The sequence below is a fragment of the Rhineura floridana genome, chromosome 3, assembly GCF_030035675.1.
Source record: "Rhineura floridana isolate rRhiFlo1 chromosome 3, rRhiFlo1.hap2, whole genome shotgun sequence".
Classification (NCBI taxonomy): Eukaryota; Metazoa; Chordata; class Lepidosauria; order Squamata; family Rhineuridae; genus Rhineura; species Rhineura floridana.
This window is the reverse complement of record NC_084482.1, coordinates 58,715,361-58,733,576: the sequence shown is the minus strand read 5'-3', so window position 1 is coordinate 58,733,576 and position 18,216 is coordinate 58,715,361. Positions and strand designations below refer to the sequence as shown.

The 18,216-nt window shown below is 43.3% G+C and overlaps 1 protein-coding gene across 1 annotated transcript; it reads left to right on the top strand.

The window, feature by feature from the left end:
• The first annotated feature begins 3,148 nt into the window (after window positions 1-3,148).
• On the top strand, window positions 3,149-12,023 carry LOC133382140 (CMRF35-like molecule 5). The gene is made up of 4 exons (XM_061621805.1): window positions 3,149-3,209; window positions 6,678-7,010; window positions 9,849-9,960; window positions 11,339-12,023. Exons 1-4 carry the CDS (start codon window positions 3,161-3,163, stop codon window positions 11,553-11,555), a joined length of 711 nt encoding a protein of 236 aa, XP_061477789.1. The 5' UTR covers window positions 3,149-3,160; the 3' UTR covers window positions 11,556-12,023.
• Window positions 12,024-18,216: the final 6,193 nt, after the last annotated feature.

Sequence of the window (18,216 nt, the reverse complement as noted above, 5' to 3'; positions counted from 1 at the left end):
AAGCTGCATAGTCCCAAGGAGCCCAGTTGCCCCCCAGCTGGCAGTTGCGGACAAGGAAGGGGCTGGCTTGTGCAGCTGTGGCAAGCTGAGCAGGCCCTGGCCAGCTGGGGAGGACTAGCCTCAGAGGGAGGCAATGGTAAACCCCCTCTGAATACCGCTTACCATGAAAACCCTATTCATAGGGTCGCCATAAATTGGGATTGACTTGAAGGCAGTCCATTTCCATTTTTCAGGTGCAGAATGGGTAGTCTATATAATCTCTGAAGGAGGATAAACTGGAGAGCTACACAAAGGACTCCTCCAGACAACCTGTTTCTTGAGCATTCATCCTTATTTGCTTGCACAAAGCTTACATGGAGGTTAGGTTATATCTGGTCTTTATTGAGCATTTGTTCTGTCTTGTTTGTGGAGCAGTTATACAACAATGAACATTCATCATACATTTATCCAGATTTGCTTGTGGGGTGTTTATACATCTTCCCATGAGTCATTCATTCCTCCCACACTTTTCAATGTACATCCCCCATCACTTTCCCAACTGCAAAAAGTATGTTTATTTTTTAAAGTGGATTTGTTGTGCAAGGGTGACAGAGTGTTTTAATCTACTTTAATTCCAGAAGTCTAAATTTCCCATTATACACTTGAATATCCCCTATAAAATACTGACAGCCTGAAGGTGCCCTAACTGGCACAATGCTAGGAACCACATAGCCCATCAGGACCCACTGGGGCTGATGCCAACATCCATTGTATATGGATTTTTTAAAAAGGTGTTGCCACCCATTGCTGCATGTCCTTGCCAAGGCCTGCTCTAGCAGCTGATTGGCAGGAGGGGCTGCTGGCGCACCTTGTCCAGGGATCCCTGAAACCTGGCACTGGCCCTCAGTTAATGCATTCTAAATGCCAAAGATTTCCCTTTTCTACATCTTCCAAACCTGATTTTAGAAAAGCCGTCTGAAACATGAAGCCCAGGCCTTAGCATGTGTACCTGGAAGTAAGTCCCACTGATTCAATCCCTCCTGAGGCACAGATACAGCAAATCTTCCTGCCAACGGAGGAAGCTGGTTGGAAGGAACCACAGCGGAGATTCACAGGAGCCCTTCATTCTTTAATTTATTTCTCACCGCTTATAAAGGGTGGGCTCGGATATACATGTTCCACTTTGCAAGTACATTTTCCCAGCTGCTATCACAAGCCTTGGTAAGATAAACCTGGTAACTGGAAAAGAATGCAACCAAACCCCCAGGGGCGTCACAACTGGGGTGCGGAGGGTGCGGACTGCACCCGGGTGACACCTTGAGGTGACACCATTGGCCGGCAAAGGAGATGAGAAGCGCTCCGGGTCGGCGCAGCCAACTCCTCCTTGGAGGCGGGCATGCGAGACCGACAGCAGGCGCCCGCTTGCTGGCGGTGAAGCCGGGACGGGCCTTCCGCCACCAGCCTGGAGCAAGTGGTGAGTGTGTGTGCGCACGCGCACAAGACCGGCCATCCCCGTCCATGCCCTGGGAGGGCGCGTGCCGGAGGTCCGCACCCCCCCCCGCACTCCCGCTAGTGACACCGCTGCAACCCCCTCATACTCTGAAACAATATGTGAGAACACATGAACCTAAGAAGAGCCCTTGCTGGATCAGACCAAAGGCTCATCTAGTCCAGCACATTGTTTTCACAGTGGCCAGCCAGATGCCTGTCACACAAGCAAGACCTGAGTGTAATAGCACTCACCCCGCCTTTGGTGCATACGTCAGCATGCGCATACAGCCCCTTCATGGGCTGACCCAAACCACAAATGCTGAGGGTGATGGCTGTGGCATGCAGCTGTGGGGGCAGGGCTAGCCCATGTGACCTCATGATCTCCTCACCTGTTTTTTCAGTGCATGGGGGGGGGTCTCTGAACCCCTCCTCCCCTCCTGTTTACTTATACTGGGTGCAGCAAAAAAACTCTCTTTTTTCTCCATTGTTGTTGTTATGTGCCTTCAAGTCGATTATGACTTATGGCGACCCTATGAATCAGTGACCTCCAAGAGCATCTGTCATGCTAGACATTTTTCCAAGCTGCAGCTGTGTTTTCCTTTCTTGTGATGGATTGGCCCCTCATTTAAATAATCTAATTGGGCTTCCCTGCAATTGGAATGAAGGACTAAAGCAATGATTTTCAACGCTGGGGTGGGTAGGTGAATACTTACAACATGTCATAATATTCTGTAGAAATTTCTACCATCACTTCTACCTCCTCTCTCCTCATGAAAATACCAAAGTAAAAACAGGTTAATAGCGTATTTATTTAACCATCACAAAATTCAAACAAAAATGTACTTTGGACACTCAGCATTAAAGGATTTGAGTTGATAAGATGCAGCTTGAGGCTGGACCAGACCACGTGTTCCTCAGGGGTAGGGAAGTGACTGGTAGAAGAGGGGGAAGCAGAGTGGGGGTGTGTGAAAAGTTGTAAAATGTCACAGACCTCCTGGGAAATCCCACAGAATCCAAGTGCTCCACAGAACTGTGGCTGCAAAATGCAGGACTAAAAGAATTAAAAACAAAGCCTCCATGGAAGAGGTGAGCTCACAGCTGGTCTTTGAAGGATATGGCACCAAGCAGATGCTTTGGGTTAAGATTCCAGGCATAAGGTGCAACAATGACAGAATTATGAAGCCTTTAAAGAAATTGGGTGATCTTTGGTGAACTCAGGGTGGTTGAAAAAGTCAAGTTTTTTTTAAGGCACCATAACATAAAGTGGGTCTATCAATAGCTATTAACCAGTATAGTAAAAATGGAACCTCCCTATTCAGAGGCACTGTACCTTACCTTCATGCCTGCTTGCTAACTTTCCAGAGGCACCCATCTGGCTGCTCTTGGAAAGAAAACGGTGAACTTGATGGACCCTTGGCCTGATCCACTGAAGCAGTTATTTTTCCTATTACACTTGCACGTGCCATAAAAGCAGAACTACATTAACCACAGTCCAGGGCATCAAATGTACAAAGAGTTGCGAAAGAGCAGCCTTCCTTCTTTGCATTTCTGAAGCTCCCCTTTAAGGCCAACTTGATTTGGTCAGAGAGCTTACCTTTCAGCATTTGGATGCCAAAACATTTTGAGGCGACTGTGAGCTTCCTGGGAGACTTTGACTACCTCCAGCTCAAGTAGGGAAGACAGCAAGACCATGAGGCTCTTAAGAACTATATCACTCCTGGGCTGGCTGCTGTTTCCAGGTAAGGAAGAGTGAAAGATGGTAACAACACAATTCTTGCACTGTGAAGCAAGACTCCATAGAGAGAGATCAGCTGCGACAACAGAAGGTACAAGCAGTGGCAGGGGAGGGAATGGCACAAGGTAGAAAAGACTGAAAGTCAACTTCTTGGATGCCAGGATTGTCACCTGAAATTGTGACATGATTTCAGAAGGATGTGTTCCCACAGGGGGCATCTTATGCAACGAATATATAATCTTATCTCATATACACTGCAACTCCAATTCAATTTTAATTTCCCCCAATTCAGTTTATTAAGTAGGTTTAATTTCATTGTTCGTCTTTTTCTTTTTTTTAAGGTAAACATTTATTTATATGTGATGCAAATATAATGCAACCTGGAAAATACTACAAAATGTAGTTTTGATTATTCACACCTCTTCTTTCTGCCACAAAAAATTACATGTACTGATGCCAACAGTTATGCCCTTAAACAGCATATATATTAAGCTGTGCACAGACCCCAAATTCAATTCATGGCCCCAATTTGTAAATCCAGATCAGATCTGATTTGGACTGGACCAGATCTGGAGCACCCTGGATCGCAATCTGGAAAGTGCAAGTCTTTGGAAATTCCATTTACTTGCATTGGGGAGCCAAAATGGCTCCCCCCCACACACATAGGGCTATGAATTTTGCAGCCATGAGGGAGTAACCCTGACAAAGACAGTTAGCTCCACAGGGCTTTCTGCTAGCTACCTTTAAAATTCGCTTCTTCTTTTTTAGCTTTTAAAAAGTCTGTATTGCACTGATGGTACGTAATATTACACTATGTGTGCTGTTTGAACTTAACTGTGTACAATATATTCACAAGACTTACACATGTAAGTAGTGATAGACACAAAAAACAGAACACATCTGTAAATAAACCTCACCTAAAGACTACAGCCAACATTGGAAGTGAGGGGATAGCAAGACATAGACAACAAACATTGGGGGCGGGAAAGGATGGGACTGGGATTGATTGGGAAATGACGGAAAACAAATAGGTTTAAGTCTGTTTAGGGTTCTATGAAGGAAGCAAAAAAATGCCACCAAACTCTTTCTGAGATAGTACTAAGAATTCACCATTCCTCCCTTTCAAGTACTGTGACTGAAGTGTGTTGGGTAGTGTGAGATTCTACTCCTGCAGCTCTTAATAAGCAAAATCCAGGCGGGGCCCTCCTCCAAGAACTGTGATTGGAGAATGTTGGATGTAATGAGATTGCAGCTCTCTGTAAGAAAATTCCAGCTCCCATCCTCCCCCTCTCCCCATCCTTATATAGTGTTGTAATTAATAATTGCAACAGTTTGAAGACAATCTGTCTGGCTTACTGAGAGATTGTTTTCAGCTACAGATTGACACAAATCACTACAAATCAATTCAAGTCAACCCAACCAACTCTGCAGCAATTTGTATCTGTCTCAACCCATTCCCGAAAAGAGTATAAATTGGTCCAATTAATTTTGGGACTCAGTCCTAAAATATGTATACTTTAGAATATTACTAATAGAGTTTATCATGGAACTGAGTCTTGTACTTTATTTCAAAACCTATATTTGGGCAGTACGTTTATTAGGCCAACCAAAATGTCACAAAATAGTGAGCAAGTTTTCAGGTTTTCTGGAAGCCAGAGATGATAATCAAAGCAAGGATTGATGGAGAGAGGGGGAAAAGCTGATGATGAAGACATGGAGTCTGTGGGAGGAGGTATACAGACATTCAGACAAGGCTCTGTTAGGTGCTATGTAGCTGTCAGATTGCACCAAGGCCTAATGGAAAAAGAAGCATACAATGGTTGACTCCCCATAGTTGGAAATATAAATCCAGTTATGCTATCTAGGTCCATCTCCATCCTTAGGTAAAATGCACAGATTCTTTGGTAGGTGGGAAAGAGGGATTTTTATTTTATTTTATTAGATTTATATCCCACCCTTCCACCCAGTAGGAGCCCAGGGCAGCAATAAATAAATAGACACTAGGCAGATTTGGTATTAATGAAGCTGGGGGTCCATTTTAGGTGTTTTCCTAAGTGAAAATAAGCAAATAGAACTCAAGTTGGGTAGCTTTACTAGCAGCTGGAGTGAGTTCCTTCAGAGAAGAAAGTCCAGTAGGTGATGGAATCCCAGTACATTATGAACAAACTGTTTTTCTATAACCTGATTATCTCGATCTGTGCTCGAAAAGAAGGTGCAGACACTCAAGGCATGCCTCTCCACACTTCAGCATATCAGGGAGGATGAAAGGCGTTTAGAGGAGAGGCAAAAAGCATTCCTAAAAAAGCATCAGAAGAAAGAGATTTCCAAGAAGAAAACAAAGGGCAAGAGGTAGGCACATGGAGAAATGTGACACAGAAGAAGACCAAGTGAATCAGGAGATATTCTGTGCCATTAGAACTACACATTTAATGCCAGAGTCTTCTCACAAAGGGTGACCCTGGGCCATCTGGAGAAGAAACACCTACATGCTCCGCAGAACATTAATCAGGAAACTGAGATCCATATGGATGGGAGGAACCCAAATACCAGCCCAAGGAGTAACAGACATGTGATGGTGGTCAGAGACTTCCTAATGCACGTAATTGTGGCACTTGTGAGCAGATCTGACTGGTCATCTTGGGAGGTGTGTTGCCTTCCTGAAGCATGTATTCAATATATAAAGGAGAAGTTGCTGAGACACATGAAACCCACTAGCTGCTATCCACTGCTGCTTATCCATGTGGCAACAAAAGATACAGCCAGGATAAATCTTGAATGGCTCTCCAAAGACTGTGAGGCTGTAGGTAAAAGTGGATCAGGTCTAGTTACATATGTACCCCCCTGTCGGCAGTCCCAGCCTCCAGTAATGGATCCAGGGGAGTATCCCCAGACTACGAATCTTACCCTTCACAAGGAGTGCAATCAGTGCCAACTGGAGACCATTGGGACTGCTGGGGTGGAACACAGAGAGGCCAACAATACATGAAGCCAGAGCCAATGACAGACAGAGCCAAATAATTTTAGTTTGTCCCCATCCTCTTCCCTGCTGAGTTCTGCGAGGACAACACTGAGACCAAAGAGGAGGAAGCTGGAAAGTAGTATCACTCCATGCCCTGGATTGGTTGTAGTAGGAAGATAGGCAGGTGGGAGATGGATGAGGGCAGAATGAGGTTGGTAGGGCAATGGCCCATTAGCACTAATGGACCAGCCTCAACTGAGTGCAACCCCATCCAGAACTAGTTGAACATCACTTATCCTGTCAGACAAACTACTTCCTAGGAGTGCCTCTTCTCTGGATATTTGCCACGTAAACAGAAGAGTAGAAATCTCCAGTTGTGCAACAATATTGCTAAGGTCACAGCTTTGATGCAGCCTTGGGGGGGGGGATGAGTAATCTGATACTTTTTTGTTTTATGCAGGAGGAATAAATACTTGAGCTAATGCCTCACTTTGGCTTCATCCTGTTTTTCAGGTTGCATGTCTTCTCTGAGGGGCCCTGCAGCAGTGACTGGATTTCTCGGCAGGTCGCTATCTGTGATGTGCCACTATGATGATGGATATCAGACATATTATAAATATTGGTGCAAAGGAGCCAGTTGGAAATATTGTAGCATAGTTGTTGGAACCACAGGGACAGAGGCAGAAGCGAAGGCTGGCACAACATCTATCAAGGATGATCATATCCGTTTTGAATTCACAATGAGACTGAAGAAACTCACAATGCAAGATGCTGGGATTTACTGGTGTGCCATAGAAAGAAAAGGCATTGATCTTAGATCCCGTGTAGATATTACTGTTCTCCCAGGTGAGTCCCTTTTCCAAACATCTGCAGGAGACTCCGAGGCAAATACAGCTGAAAACCTAAGAGGAAGATGGGCAGAGCAATCCTAAGAGGGGAAAGGGTATGAAAAGGCAGACGACTCACCATTTCCCAAGTCCTGCCTGCTCATGGTGGTTAGAACAGGAGGCCAGGGTGGGTTTTTTCCTTTCTCGCCAAGTGATTCTTTCTGTTCTGGTTTGTTTAAATTTTCCCCTCCGTTGGTTTCTAAAGACATAATTAACTATACCAGGTACAGGCTGGCATAGTTGAGGGAAGTGATCCTGGTGTTTTTCAGCAGAACAATAGGGCTTTGGATCTAAGGCTACCCCAACCTATTTATGTCTGCAGAGTTTTCCATAGGTGTAACTGCAGTCACTGGGCAGAGGTGCCCTAGCAACGCCAGCTCTCAACCAGTGGAGAAGTTTCTCCACCCACCCGAACCCCTTCCAGCCACCAGATCTGAGAGGGGTTTTCTTGTTTTTGGTTTTAGCTAGGATTACTTTCTATGGACACAATCCTATATGCATTTACATGGGAATAAGTCATACTAAATATAAAGAGACTCCTGGTAAACATGCATAGGATTGCACAGTTAGCTGATGGGAGATCAGCCCCACATATTCGTAGGGCTTACTCTCAGGTACGTGCACATATGATTGAAGCCCAGAGGAGTGAGGTAGGGAAGGAAAGATGTGTCAATTTCAGTTCTCTCAGTTTCTCATTTTTCCAGTCCTAACTTCAGTTCTCTACATTTCAGGAGCAATTTGCTTAAAAAAAAAAAAAAACCTCACAAAAATTCTCAAGCATTTTAGTGTGAATTTCTCCTGATAAACACATTTTATAGGCAGTTTAGACTAATATAGTCATTTTCGCAAGCCATTTCTCATCATAGTGCATTTTTGCATGTTAGTTTCACCCATATATTCATTTTTATGCACACTTTCCCCTAATATATGCATTTTTGTAAACATTGGTTGGTTGGCAGACTGCATTGCAAAATTCAAGTAAGTGCAAATTTTGAAGGATGGCTCTGTTTCTGCTTCCATATTGTTTCAGAAAGTGCAAATTTGATCGATTTGGCTTGAAATACAAACTAAATCGAAATTCTCGCCCATCCTTAGAGTGAGGCTACTCATATTTTAAATTTTAAGAACGTATAGGACATGAACATTTTGAGATGTTGGAAATTTCCAATTGTTCCAAAAAGGAACTATCTTACTTTTTAGGCAAGTAAAACTATGGTAAATAAAACGAACTTTGTTTTGTGTTATCACATGATATGGGTATAAAATGTTCAGACCCGGTGCAAGTGATTGTGCCACCACCATCTATCCTCCTCTTTGCAGTGGCAGCAGTGCTTCTGTCCTCTCCCTCACGTCCCTGCTTACTTTTCAAATGGTGCTTTGATGCTGTTTTAGCAGCATTGGTGGGTTCTTCACCGCCACCTCTTCCTTCATCTTGCTCAGAGAAACAGCCAAGAAATTGTGGACAAAGCAGCCTGGTGAACAACACAGTGACCAGAAAGGCTTTTCAAAAAAATGCAAGCTTAAACAAGCCTTTCTGCTACCATACCCCTGACCACTTCATGCAGAATACCCAACTGTGAAGGATGACTCTGAAGAAGAACCCCACTTTCCCATTGTGAGGTGAGGAAAGGCTACCTGAGAAGATTGTCTTGTTCCACTGCATTACTGGAACAGCCATGGCACACATTAGGAAAACAGATGCTTGCAGCATTGTCTCTTGTGACAGATTGTGGTGCCAGTGAGACCATTTGCCAGTGAGAATAAAGTTCCCCATCTAGAAGGACATTCCTGCAATATAGCAAATCCGCAGATCCATCATGCAGTGGCTCCATGCCAGCATATGGCAAAACCATTACAAAGCCCTTGGGACCACCATACGTTTTGGACTCCAGCTCTCATCAGCATTAACCAGCACGGCCAATGGTCTGGGATGAAAGGAGTTGTCATCAAAAAACATCTGGAGGGCATCAGATTGGGAAGTTTACCTTAGACCTTTTCATATTCAAACCCCTGAACCGATCCTCAAAAACACAGAAGTGACCCAAGGAGTTCGATCTGGTGGTTGCTGTTATCAGCACTGTTTCTGTTTTCAGCTGTTTCTGTTAAGGAGGAGAAACCTAATAACGTCATCCACAACATGAGAGATCCATTCATCTGCTCATCTTCCAATGGGATACATGGCATGCCATCATCTGCCAGCAATTTTTTTCTGCATGATACACACAAGGCAAACTGGCCTCTCTTTATGCAAAAGAATCTGATATCAGAAATGACAATATTAACAAAAAACAGTGGAGGAACATTTGAATTTCCCAGAACACTCTAAGTGGCCTTAGAGTGGCCATTCTTGAACAAAAGAAGTTCCAAGGGAGATTGCAACATGAAAATGCTGAATTACAGTTCATCAAGAGCTACACCTCTAATTCAGGATAACACTTTGTGCATCTGATGAAGCAGTTTTAGTCAGGAAAAGCTTATACCATGCTACACTTGTTAGTCACTAAGCTGCCACAATGAACAACGGCAGGAGAGGTTTGAGCATATTAGGGCACACTCTCATGGAGACATGCAGCCTTATAGGCTTGGCCTATGCCTGGATTCATGGACTTCTGCTGCTAATTCCTTGAATGTTGACCACCGCTTGTTTCTTGAAGTAGCCCCAAAAGCACTGCATTTCAGAATACAAAGCTGGAACTCTCCCTTATTCTCCAGTTCCCTCTTGCCTTTTTTGAACATGTTGGCCTCTTCACTGCCTCATCCACAGCTGCTGCTGATACTATCTGTTTATTTTCTTTAGCCCCCTCCTCAGATGCAGAAGGAAAAAATGGAGTTACCAAACAACCAGGCCCCGATTCCCCCATAAACACAGCTGGGAAAGAAAAATCGAGCTCCAGCCTTACTCCTACTAAGTAAGTATTGCAATTCCTTCTGGTGATCTCACATGATCTCCTTTCTCTGTGGGATCAGTGACCTCTAAAAGCTTTTAAGGGCTCTGCTTCTACTCTTCACCGCCCAATAATCACCTATCTCTGGCCAATATCTCTGCAGCTCATCTCCCATGGCTGAGATTTCAACTGAAATGGGGACAGAACGCCTTTCAAAATCCATTGCCAAATGGAGCAGTGGCCAGTGAGACGATGCACTAGGTGAATCTGCTGCCAGCCACAGCATGGCGATACCTAAGCTGAAAGGTAAGGCTAGCCAAGCCTGTTGTCTGCTGTTGCCATGCTGTGGCTGCTGCCTGCAGTGTCACCTTGCAGCCCACCTCTGTGGCTGGCACAGGCAATATGGCTTTGACATTCATGTGATGGATAGTAGACGTTCTCCCAGATGGGACTGTCATGAGTGCAACCCAGGACTGAGAACAAGGCAATGGTACCAGTTTTCAAAAATGGCTAAATTCCGTTTAGTCAAGAGCTAGCATGAGCCACCAGAACCGCTTTTCCTTTTTGACAGCCTTGTAGAGCTCAGCTTCTGTAATGTCAAATGCCTAGACCTGGCCAAGCACCAGACAAGTTAAGTTCGACATTTCAAAGGGATAATGAACACTGCTGGTGGTGAAGCGGTTAAAGGTTTATTAGAGCAAAGAGATTTACATCTAGGCTGTTTACATTTAGGCTGTCAGCATTTGCAAGCAAACCGATAGCTAGCAGGTCTCTGCCTCCAGTCTTCTTGATGTTGCTACTTTGAGGCTGTGTTAGGCCCCTGGAGGCTTAATCTCCCAGATCTAGGGGTCCCATACTTATACCCCCCAAAAAAACCCTGGGAGGGGGCACCTTACACCTATTAGATCATTGTCTTCCTATCAACCGGGTTGCTGGTTTAACCATCAGGTGACCTCTCCTGATCCTGTCCTCGTGACACCTTGGACTGGGAATGCAGCTGCAGTCCCAATGTTAATGGCTTGTTTTGACTATCAGGCTACTTGTTTACATTAGCCAAGTGAGAACATTTGTAAGCCAATTAGCTCACCGTCCCTTCAAACTTAAGAAAGTTACAAGCAAAGCAGGAGTGTGGGACAAGCTATATTGTTTTGCTTATTTGAGCAAAGTTTCTCAGCCATGCTGGCTGGGGCTGATGGGAGTTGTAGTTCAAAAAAGTAACTTTTCCAAGCTGTGGGAACATGTTATATATTTTCACCTCTGTGCTTTGTCATTTATTAAAACTGAGCCAGCTGTCACTTTATATTGTTTGTGTTGTGGTGATCAACAAAGTTTCTGAATGAATTGTGGAAATTGCTGTTTTCTTTCATCAACAGTAATATATTGTTCTGTTTCTTTGATGCAGATATCTTATTTATGAGTCCTTCCTGATTTCAATCAGCTTGAAAATCCCCATCTTCCTGTGTTTGATCTTTGCAATTATCTGGATGCATAGAAGACATCACCAGGAGAGAGCTTCAGTGGCCACACTTCAAGAAAATGTTGGAGTTCCCGTTCCACAGCCCAGCTGTAACCATCCAAACTCCTTGTGTGTGACAGGGAGGTATGTGACAGAGAGGTAAACTATATGAGGAAGGGGGTATCCCTACTACACTACGAAAGACCTTAATTTAGTGAGGAAAGCATCCAACGGCTAAAAACCTCTATCAAACTGCAGGACATGAATTGCTATTTTATATCTGAAGATTTAATCACAACCAGCAGCAAAAAAATGCAGGTGTCATATGAGAACAAGATAGTTTCCCATGTCCCTCAGCTGAATATATCACCACCACTATGCTCATTCACTCATCTTCTCCACCTGCAACTTAGCAGGTGAATCCAGAAAGACCATCCACTCCCTTTTGGTCATAGGTGTACTTGTCAAAATAATTGTGGATCACTGAAGTTATTTCCCATGTTCTCCTGGGATATATTCTATGTATGCTATGCTCCAGGGGGTGCCCTCAGGGGTAGAGTCTCAGTCCAAAGAAGTAAAAGCATTTCAGCAAAATACTTACCCAAGAGAGCAGGATTCAGGGTGCCGCATAGTCTCAACAAGTCAAGGTCAAGCACAGGGAATCAGTCTAGTTGCAAAACATGATCCAGACGCTAGGTCAGGCAACAAACAGTCCAGCTCCAAGATCAACAATACAGGGTGCTCAGGCAAGGCACGCCCCACCAAGGAACCAGAGACCTGCATTGCTTTCAGCAACTGGTAGACTCAAGAGGGAGACTTTATACACTGTGGCCTCCTAGACCATACCTTAACCCAGGCTACTGGTAGTAAAGATGTCCCAGGAATTGCTTACTCATGACTAGACCCCTTACGCATAGCTGTGTGATGACTCTAGGACTGCTCTGAAGTTGCTCTTCTGTTTTGGGCCCAGGCCTTTTGGTGCCAGCATTCTCAAGAACTGAGAGGTGGTTCCATCTCCTCTGACAGCTTGTAAATGAGACATGCATATTTTGGGGTTTCCTATCCATTCTTAATGGATCATGGATTACGGCTCAGTTGCAGTGAACTATGGGAAACTGCCCTTTGTTGAACTCTGAATTTGTTTGTGACTTGGTCAGAACAGCCTTCCTGACTTCAGAATTGATAAGCTAAAGAATCCTAAAAATTAATATTACCAGGGAATGCTCCTTTCAAGTAAAGCAATGGTGCCAGCTTCACTGAATTTATGGTACCTCAGGATTTCAAGAGATAAGGACCAGTTGTCTTAAAAACAGGAATTTACACTACATACCTCACTGGAAACAGCGATGTTATATCTGGATACATCTGGTAGAAACAGATCCCCAAACCCACATTTCAAAGGAATCCTTTGTATGCCTTCCCTTCATGTATGCAGTTTCATGTAACCCAATGAGACCCCAAAACACATTGAAACTGAAGATTTTGCAAGGGTCAGATCAGCACACTCTGGCTCCAACGAACCTCCCCCTGACTGACTCCACATTCCTCCCTAGGACCATCTAATATGCAGCATGAGACACTGGGTCGAGGAAAGAGTAATAATTTTATGCTTGGCTATTTGGTAAAGTCTAGAAGGGGAAAGTTTTTGTCTCACCAGGCTTATAACTCTCTATCCTGGCTTTGCACCCTGATTTTATTCAGGAACTGTATACTCTTGGACTATCCTCTTCCCTTTCTTTATTCTTTTTTGGGGGTGAGTATGTGCTCACTATCTTGAGTATACGTAAGGTATCTGTATACTCTTGTAGATTTAGTGTGTGATTGTGTCAGCTAGAATGCTGCCTGCAATTTTCATTGCAAACTTGATGCTATATTTTTTCCTTATAATAAACCAACCTTTGTTCTAATCTTTCTCTGTGTGTTCTCATTTGGGTATTAAGGGTAAGGGTATATACATTAAGAGCATCGTGAAGGTTTTTAGATTCCTGCACAAGATTCCTCTACACTTTGGGATATGTGTTAGCAGGGCCAGTGCCATCATTAGGCCAACTAGGCAGCCGCCTAGTGCGCAGACCTTAGAGGGGTGCAGTACTGACCTTTGAGGGGCACAGTTTTATACAGATTAGTTTTTTTAACCCTTGTAAAAATGCAACTGACAATTTATATTTTTTATTTTAAGATAAATACCACAACAGTGCTATGGAATATAATTAATTATAAAGTCTTATGAAAAATTTCTATATTCTGTTTTTTATTTATCCTTTTTATACTCAAGTGAGTAACAGTGTGTTTGTGCAATTTTAGGAATACTGACCATTTAGAAAACTATCAGACCTGGAGAGAACTTGAATTGCGCTTGAGTAGTAATACCAGACCACCTCACATCAAACAGCTACACCCCGCCCCTTTTGAGTTTGATGGATGACGTCAGCGGAAGTCCCACCCCGGAAGGCCCACCCGCCATTTCCGTTTCCTCTGATGACCTCACCGGATATCCTGTCCCCCAGAAGCCCCCAGCCCTCATACCCCACCCCAGAAATGGTAACCCTGTGACCCCCCAGGAGCACGTGGCCCTCGCTGGACCAATGGGCATATTTTTACTCAAAATGGGGTCCCGGATTGGTCCCTATAGGCGTATGTGACCCCTCTATGAGCACATGGTCTCCAGGGGACCAATCTGAAGAGGTTTAAAACCCAAAGGTGAAAGCAGAGTGCCAGAAATGCACCCCAAAGGGGTGCATTTCTGCCCCCCTCTCCGGACCGCTCCCTATAGGGGCATGTGACCCCTCTATGAGCACGTGGATGCCTGGGGACCAATCTGAAGAGGTTTAAAACTCCTAGGTGAAATTAGGGTACCGGAAATGGACCCCGAAGGGGTCCATCTCCACCCCTCCTCTCCAGAACAGCCCAATAGGGATAAGTAACCCCTCTACAGCTACGTCACCCATTGGGGAGGTTTTGAATCCCTAACCAATCAGGAGAGGGGACGGAGAGATCTGGTACAGAAGTGCATTTTGCATGCCCAGACACGCTCTGAGGATCGAACATGGAACCTGCCAGCACCCCTTTGAGTCCTACAGAATTAACTATACCGCCACCTGCAGAGAAACCTAACCCTCGAAAGCGCTTTATTAGCACAAGTTCTAATGAAGATGAACGTTTTTCACCAACTAAACTGCTAAAAGAGGAAGAGAACAGCCAAATGTGGAACAGCATGTTGGAGGCCATTGCAACAGATAACGCTGTAATGCCGGTAAGATTTAAGTGTAAACTACATGCGTGGAGAACTGCAAAATATAGGAGAGGCAAAAAATGTGAAAACATGTCCTTACTTTTCTAGGGATCTTCAGTAACTGAAAACGCTGCTGAAGCTAGCTCCCCGACATGTCCAACAGTCCTGTGGAAGACGGTATCAACAGGAAACATTCACATGCAGGTTTGTAGAGTGATTATATGCATGGTGTATTATAAAAACAAACAAAGGTCTGTGTTTGATTTTTTTCTATTTTTTTTCTTTTTTAGGACTCTGCAGATCTGACAAGAAATCATCCCAGGCATATCATCCTTAGAAGCATTCTAGGCATTCAAACCCATGAAACAGACAATATTTTACCAAGAAAACGGAAGGCAGCAATGAAATGCATTGTCAGAGCAGCTGTGTATGCCATTTTGAAGCACTGTTTAATGCAAAATATGTATGAAACTTGTGAGGGATGTCTAATTCAAGCCCCAGGTCAGAAATCACATCAATGTCTGAACTGGACAAATCCTGTCCTTCCTAGAATGTTGAGAATTATATGTGGAAAGATCTGTTTTAAAAGTGTGCTTCATGTTGTTATCTTAACAGCTTACAGTCTGAATTGTCTTGTTCTAACACAAGAAACTGTTGATGAAGTATTAAATCTTGTTACCAAAGTAGGCCCTTCCCAGAAGTCTGTCAAAGTTGTTGAAAAGATACTGAGAGACACTGACCAGTCATATCTAAGCCACATTTTAAATGTTATTAAGAACAGAAGTTACAAAACTTTTCTAACATCTCTCAATGAATCTTCTGAATAAAACGCTCTATTTGGAAACATAGTGTGTTTTTCTTTCTTTTTTAAAAAATAAAGATGTAAATACATGACTCCTCCAATGGAACACATGAATGATTAAATTAGGACAGGGCTCACGGGGGGTGGGGGTGGGGGTGAGCTAATCATCCTCACCATTTCTGCTTTAATGCCAAAAGTAAATAAATATATTGGATGCTGACCATGAGCAGCTTCCTAGGATTTAATCCTATATGGACAGCTTCTCCTAGGCCTTAATTCAAACTGGGGAGATTACTGTTTAAACAGAATAAATGTACAGGATCTGTTTTTTATATCCCTCTAGCTAAATCTCTGAAAACTAAAATATAGGGTTACCTGTGAGCTAAAGAAGCTGCCCCTGCATGCAGCATGTTTGTAAGATGTAGGGTTTTTATACTGTATAATCTGAATGAACTGTGTTAAATTCAGGCTTACCAGAGAGCTATAGCAACCCCCACAACAACAAAAAAGAGCCACTTTGCAACATACCTGTAATATTGTGGAACCAATCACAGATCAAAGATACCCAGTTTAGCAGTGTTTTTCAGGATGCAGTTATCCATGGTTATTTTTGTAAAACACGTGGTTTTGCATGGCACCCTAGAAACTAGCCATCCATACAGTGTAAGGTCCTGGGAAAAATGGCTGTGACCACATGGGCCAGAAGAAAAAATGGCTGTGACCACATGGACCATGAGAAAAAATGGCTGTGATCACATGGTATTGGATGTGGCCAATACCGGACGCTCTCTATAGGTAAAAAAAAAAAAGCAGTTCTCCAGGGTGTAAACCAATCACAGAGCCTTGGTCTGTATACAATAGGTGTGGTGATATAAAAGAGTCTACACAACTCAAGATCTTTCTCTTTTACCTGGCATTGGTGAGTACCCTCTACTGTTTTCCTAGCATGATTTAATAATTTTAAGGCCTGGTGGCTGTTTCTAGCCCTTTTTAAAATTCTTTTTAAAATTCTTTGCCCCTGCAGAGTCTGTTTCTCTCAGCAGATACTCTCTAATCTTCTAGAAGGTAATTGTTTATTTCATTAATGTGGTGCATGGTTTAAACATAGTATAGATTAGCCCACAGCAATTATTTGCAAGTATGTACATTTTTCCCTAGCACTTTTTAAAATTCTTTTTAAAATTCTTTCCCCCCCCCCGCAGTCTGTTTCTCTCTGCAAACACACTCTAATCTTCTAGAAGGTAAATTGTTTATTTCATTAATGCGATGCATTAATTGAATTAAATGTGCATCCTTGCAAATAATAGTTGTGGACTTTTCTATACAACGCTTAAACCATGCATCGCATTAATGAAATAAACAATCCGGGACCCCATTTTGAGTAAAAATATGCCCATTGGTCCAGCGAGGGCCACGTGCTCCTGGGGGGTCACAGGGTTACCATTTCTGGGGTGGGGTATGAGGGCTGGGGGCTTCTGGGGGACAGGATATCCGGTGAGGTCATCAGAGGAAACGGAAATGGCGGGTGGGCCTTCCGGGGTGGGACTTCCGCTGACGTCATCCATCAAACTCAAAAGGGGCGGGGCGTAGCTGTTTGACGTGAGGTGGTCTAGTATTACTACTCGCTTGTCTAAAGGAAAAACAATTGATGATATTAACCAGGAGAAAATTAGGCAGGAAGAACAATATTGGTGACAAATCTTAGAATGCTTGATTGCTTTGGTCATAGTTCTTGGCATACAAAACTTGGCATTCTGTGGTACAACTGAAAAGTTGTGCAGTGCTAGCAATGGAAATTTTTTGAAGTTTGTAGAATATCTAGCCCTTTTTGATCCTATCACAAATGAACATTTGTGCAGAGTTAAAGATCAAGAAACAATGATTCACTGCCTAAGAAAAGATATAAAAAATGAGCTTATACAGCTTCTAGCAGGTGCTATAAAGCAGGAGATTTTAGCACATGCAAACTCAGCCAAATACTACTCAATTATTCTGGACTGCACACCTGATGTTAGTCATATTGAACAAATGACAATGATTGTGTTGATGTAATCAAACCATCAGTTAATGAGATGTCTGAGCCTGAGGTTATCATAAGAGAACATTTCTTGGGATTTGTTCCACTAAAGGAGACTACAGATGCCTTTATGACAGAAACTCTTCTTGGACAGCCTGAGCAAATGGGATTACCAATTGAGAATCTGCGTGGTCATGGTTATGATAATGAGAGTAACATGAAAGGCAAAGAAAATGGCGTACAAAAGAGAGTCCTGGACATAAACCCACGTGCCTTTTTTGTGCCCTGCAATGCACACTTTAAATTTGGTAGTCAATGATGCCGTCTGGAAGCAACTAGTTTCTTCAGTTTGGTTCAACGGATCTATAATTATTTCTCTGCATCGACTCAGCATTGGCAAATTCTAACTAGCCGTGTATCAGACTTAGGCATAACTGTTAAGCCATTGAGCAAAACAAGATGGGAGAGTCGGATCGATGCTTTGAAACCACTGAGATATCATCTTGGTAGTATATATGATGCTTTAATAGAGATCTTTGATGACACAAGCCTAAAAGGTTTATCTGGAAAGACTTCCTGAACTGAAGCTAAGGCCCTTGCTGATGCAATTTGTAAGTTCAAGTTTGTGGTATCCCTTGTTACATGGTACAACATCCTTTTTGAAGTCAATGTTACAAGCAAGCAACTACAAAATAAGGAAGCTGATTTAAATTCAGCTACAAGCCAATTGCAAGTGACCAAGAATTACCTTGTGGGCTGCAGGTGTGATGAGG

Bases quoted from the DNA above. Each gene is read 5' to 3' on its own strand.
- LOC133382140 (XM_061621805.1), top strand. From the start codon at position 3,161: ATGAGGCTCTTAAGAACTATATCACTCCTGGGCTGGCTGCTGTTTCCA. The intron at 3,210-6,677 runs GTAAGGAAGAGT...CCTGTTTTTCAG, and splicing joins GGGCTGGCTGCTGTTTCCAG to GTTGCATGTCTTCTCTGAGG. The intron at 7,011-9,848 runs GTGAGTCCCTTT...TATTTTCTTTAG, and splicing joins AGATATTACTGTTCTCCCAG to CCCCCTCCTCAGATGCAGAA.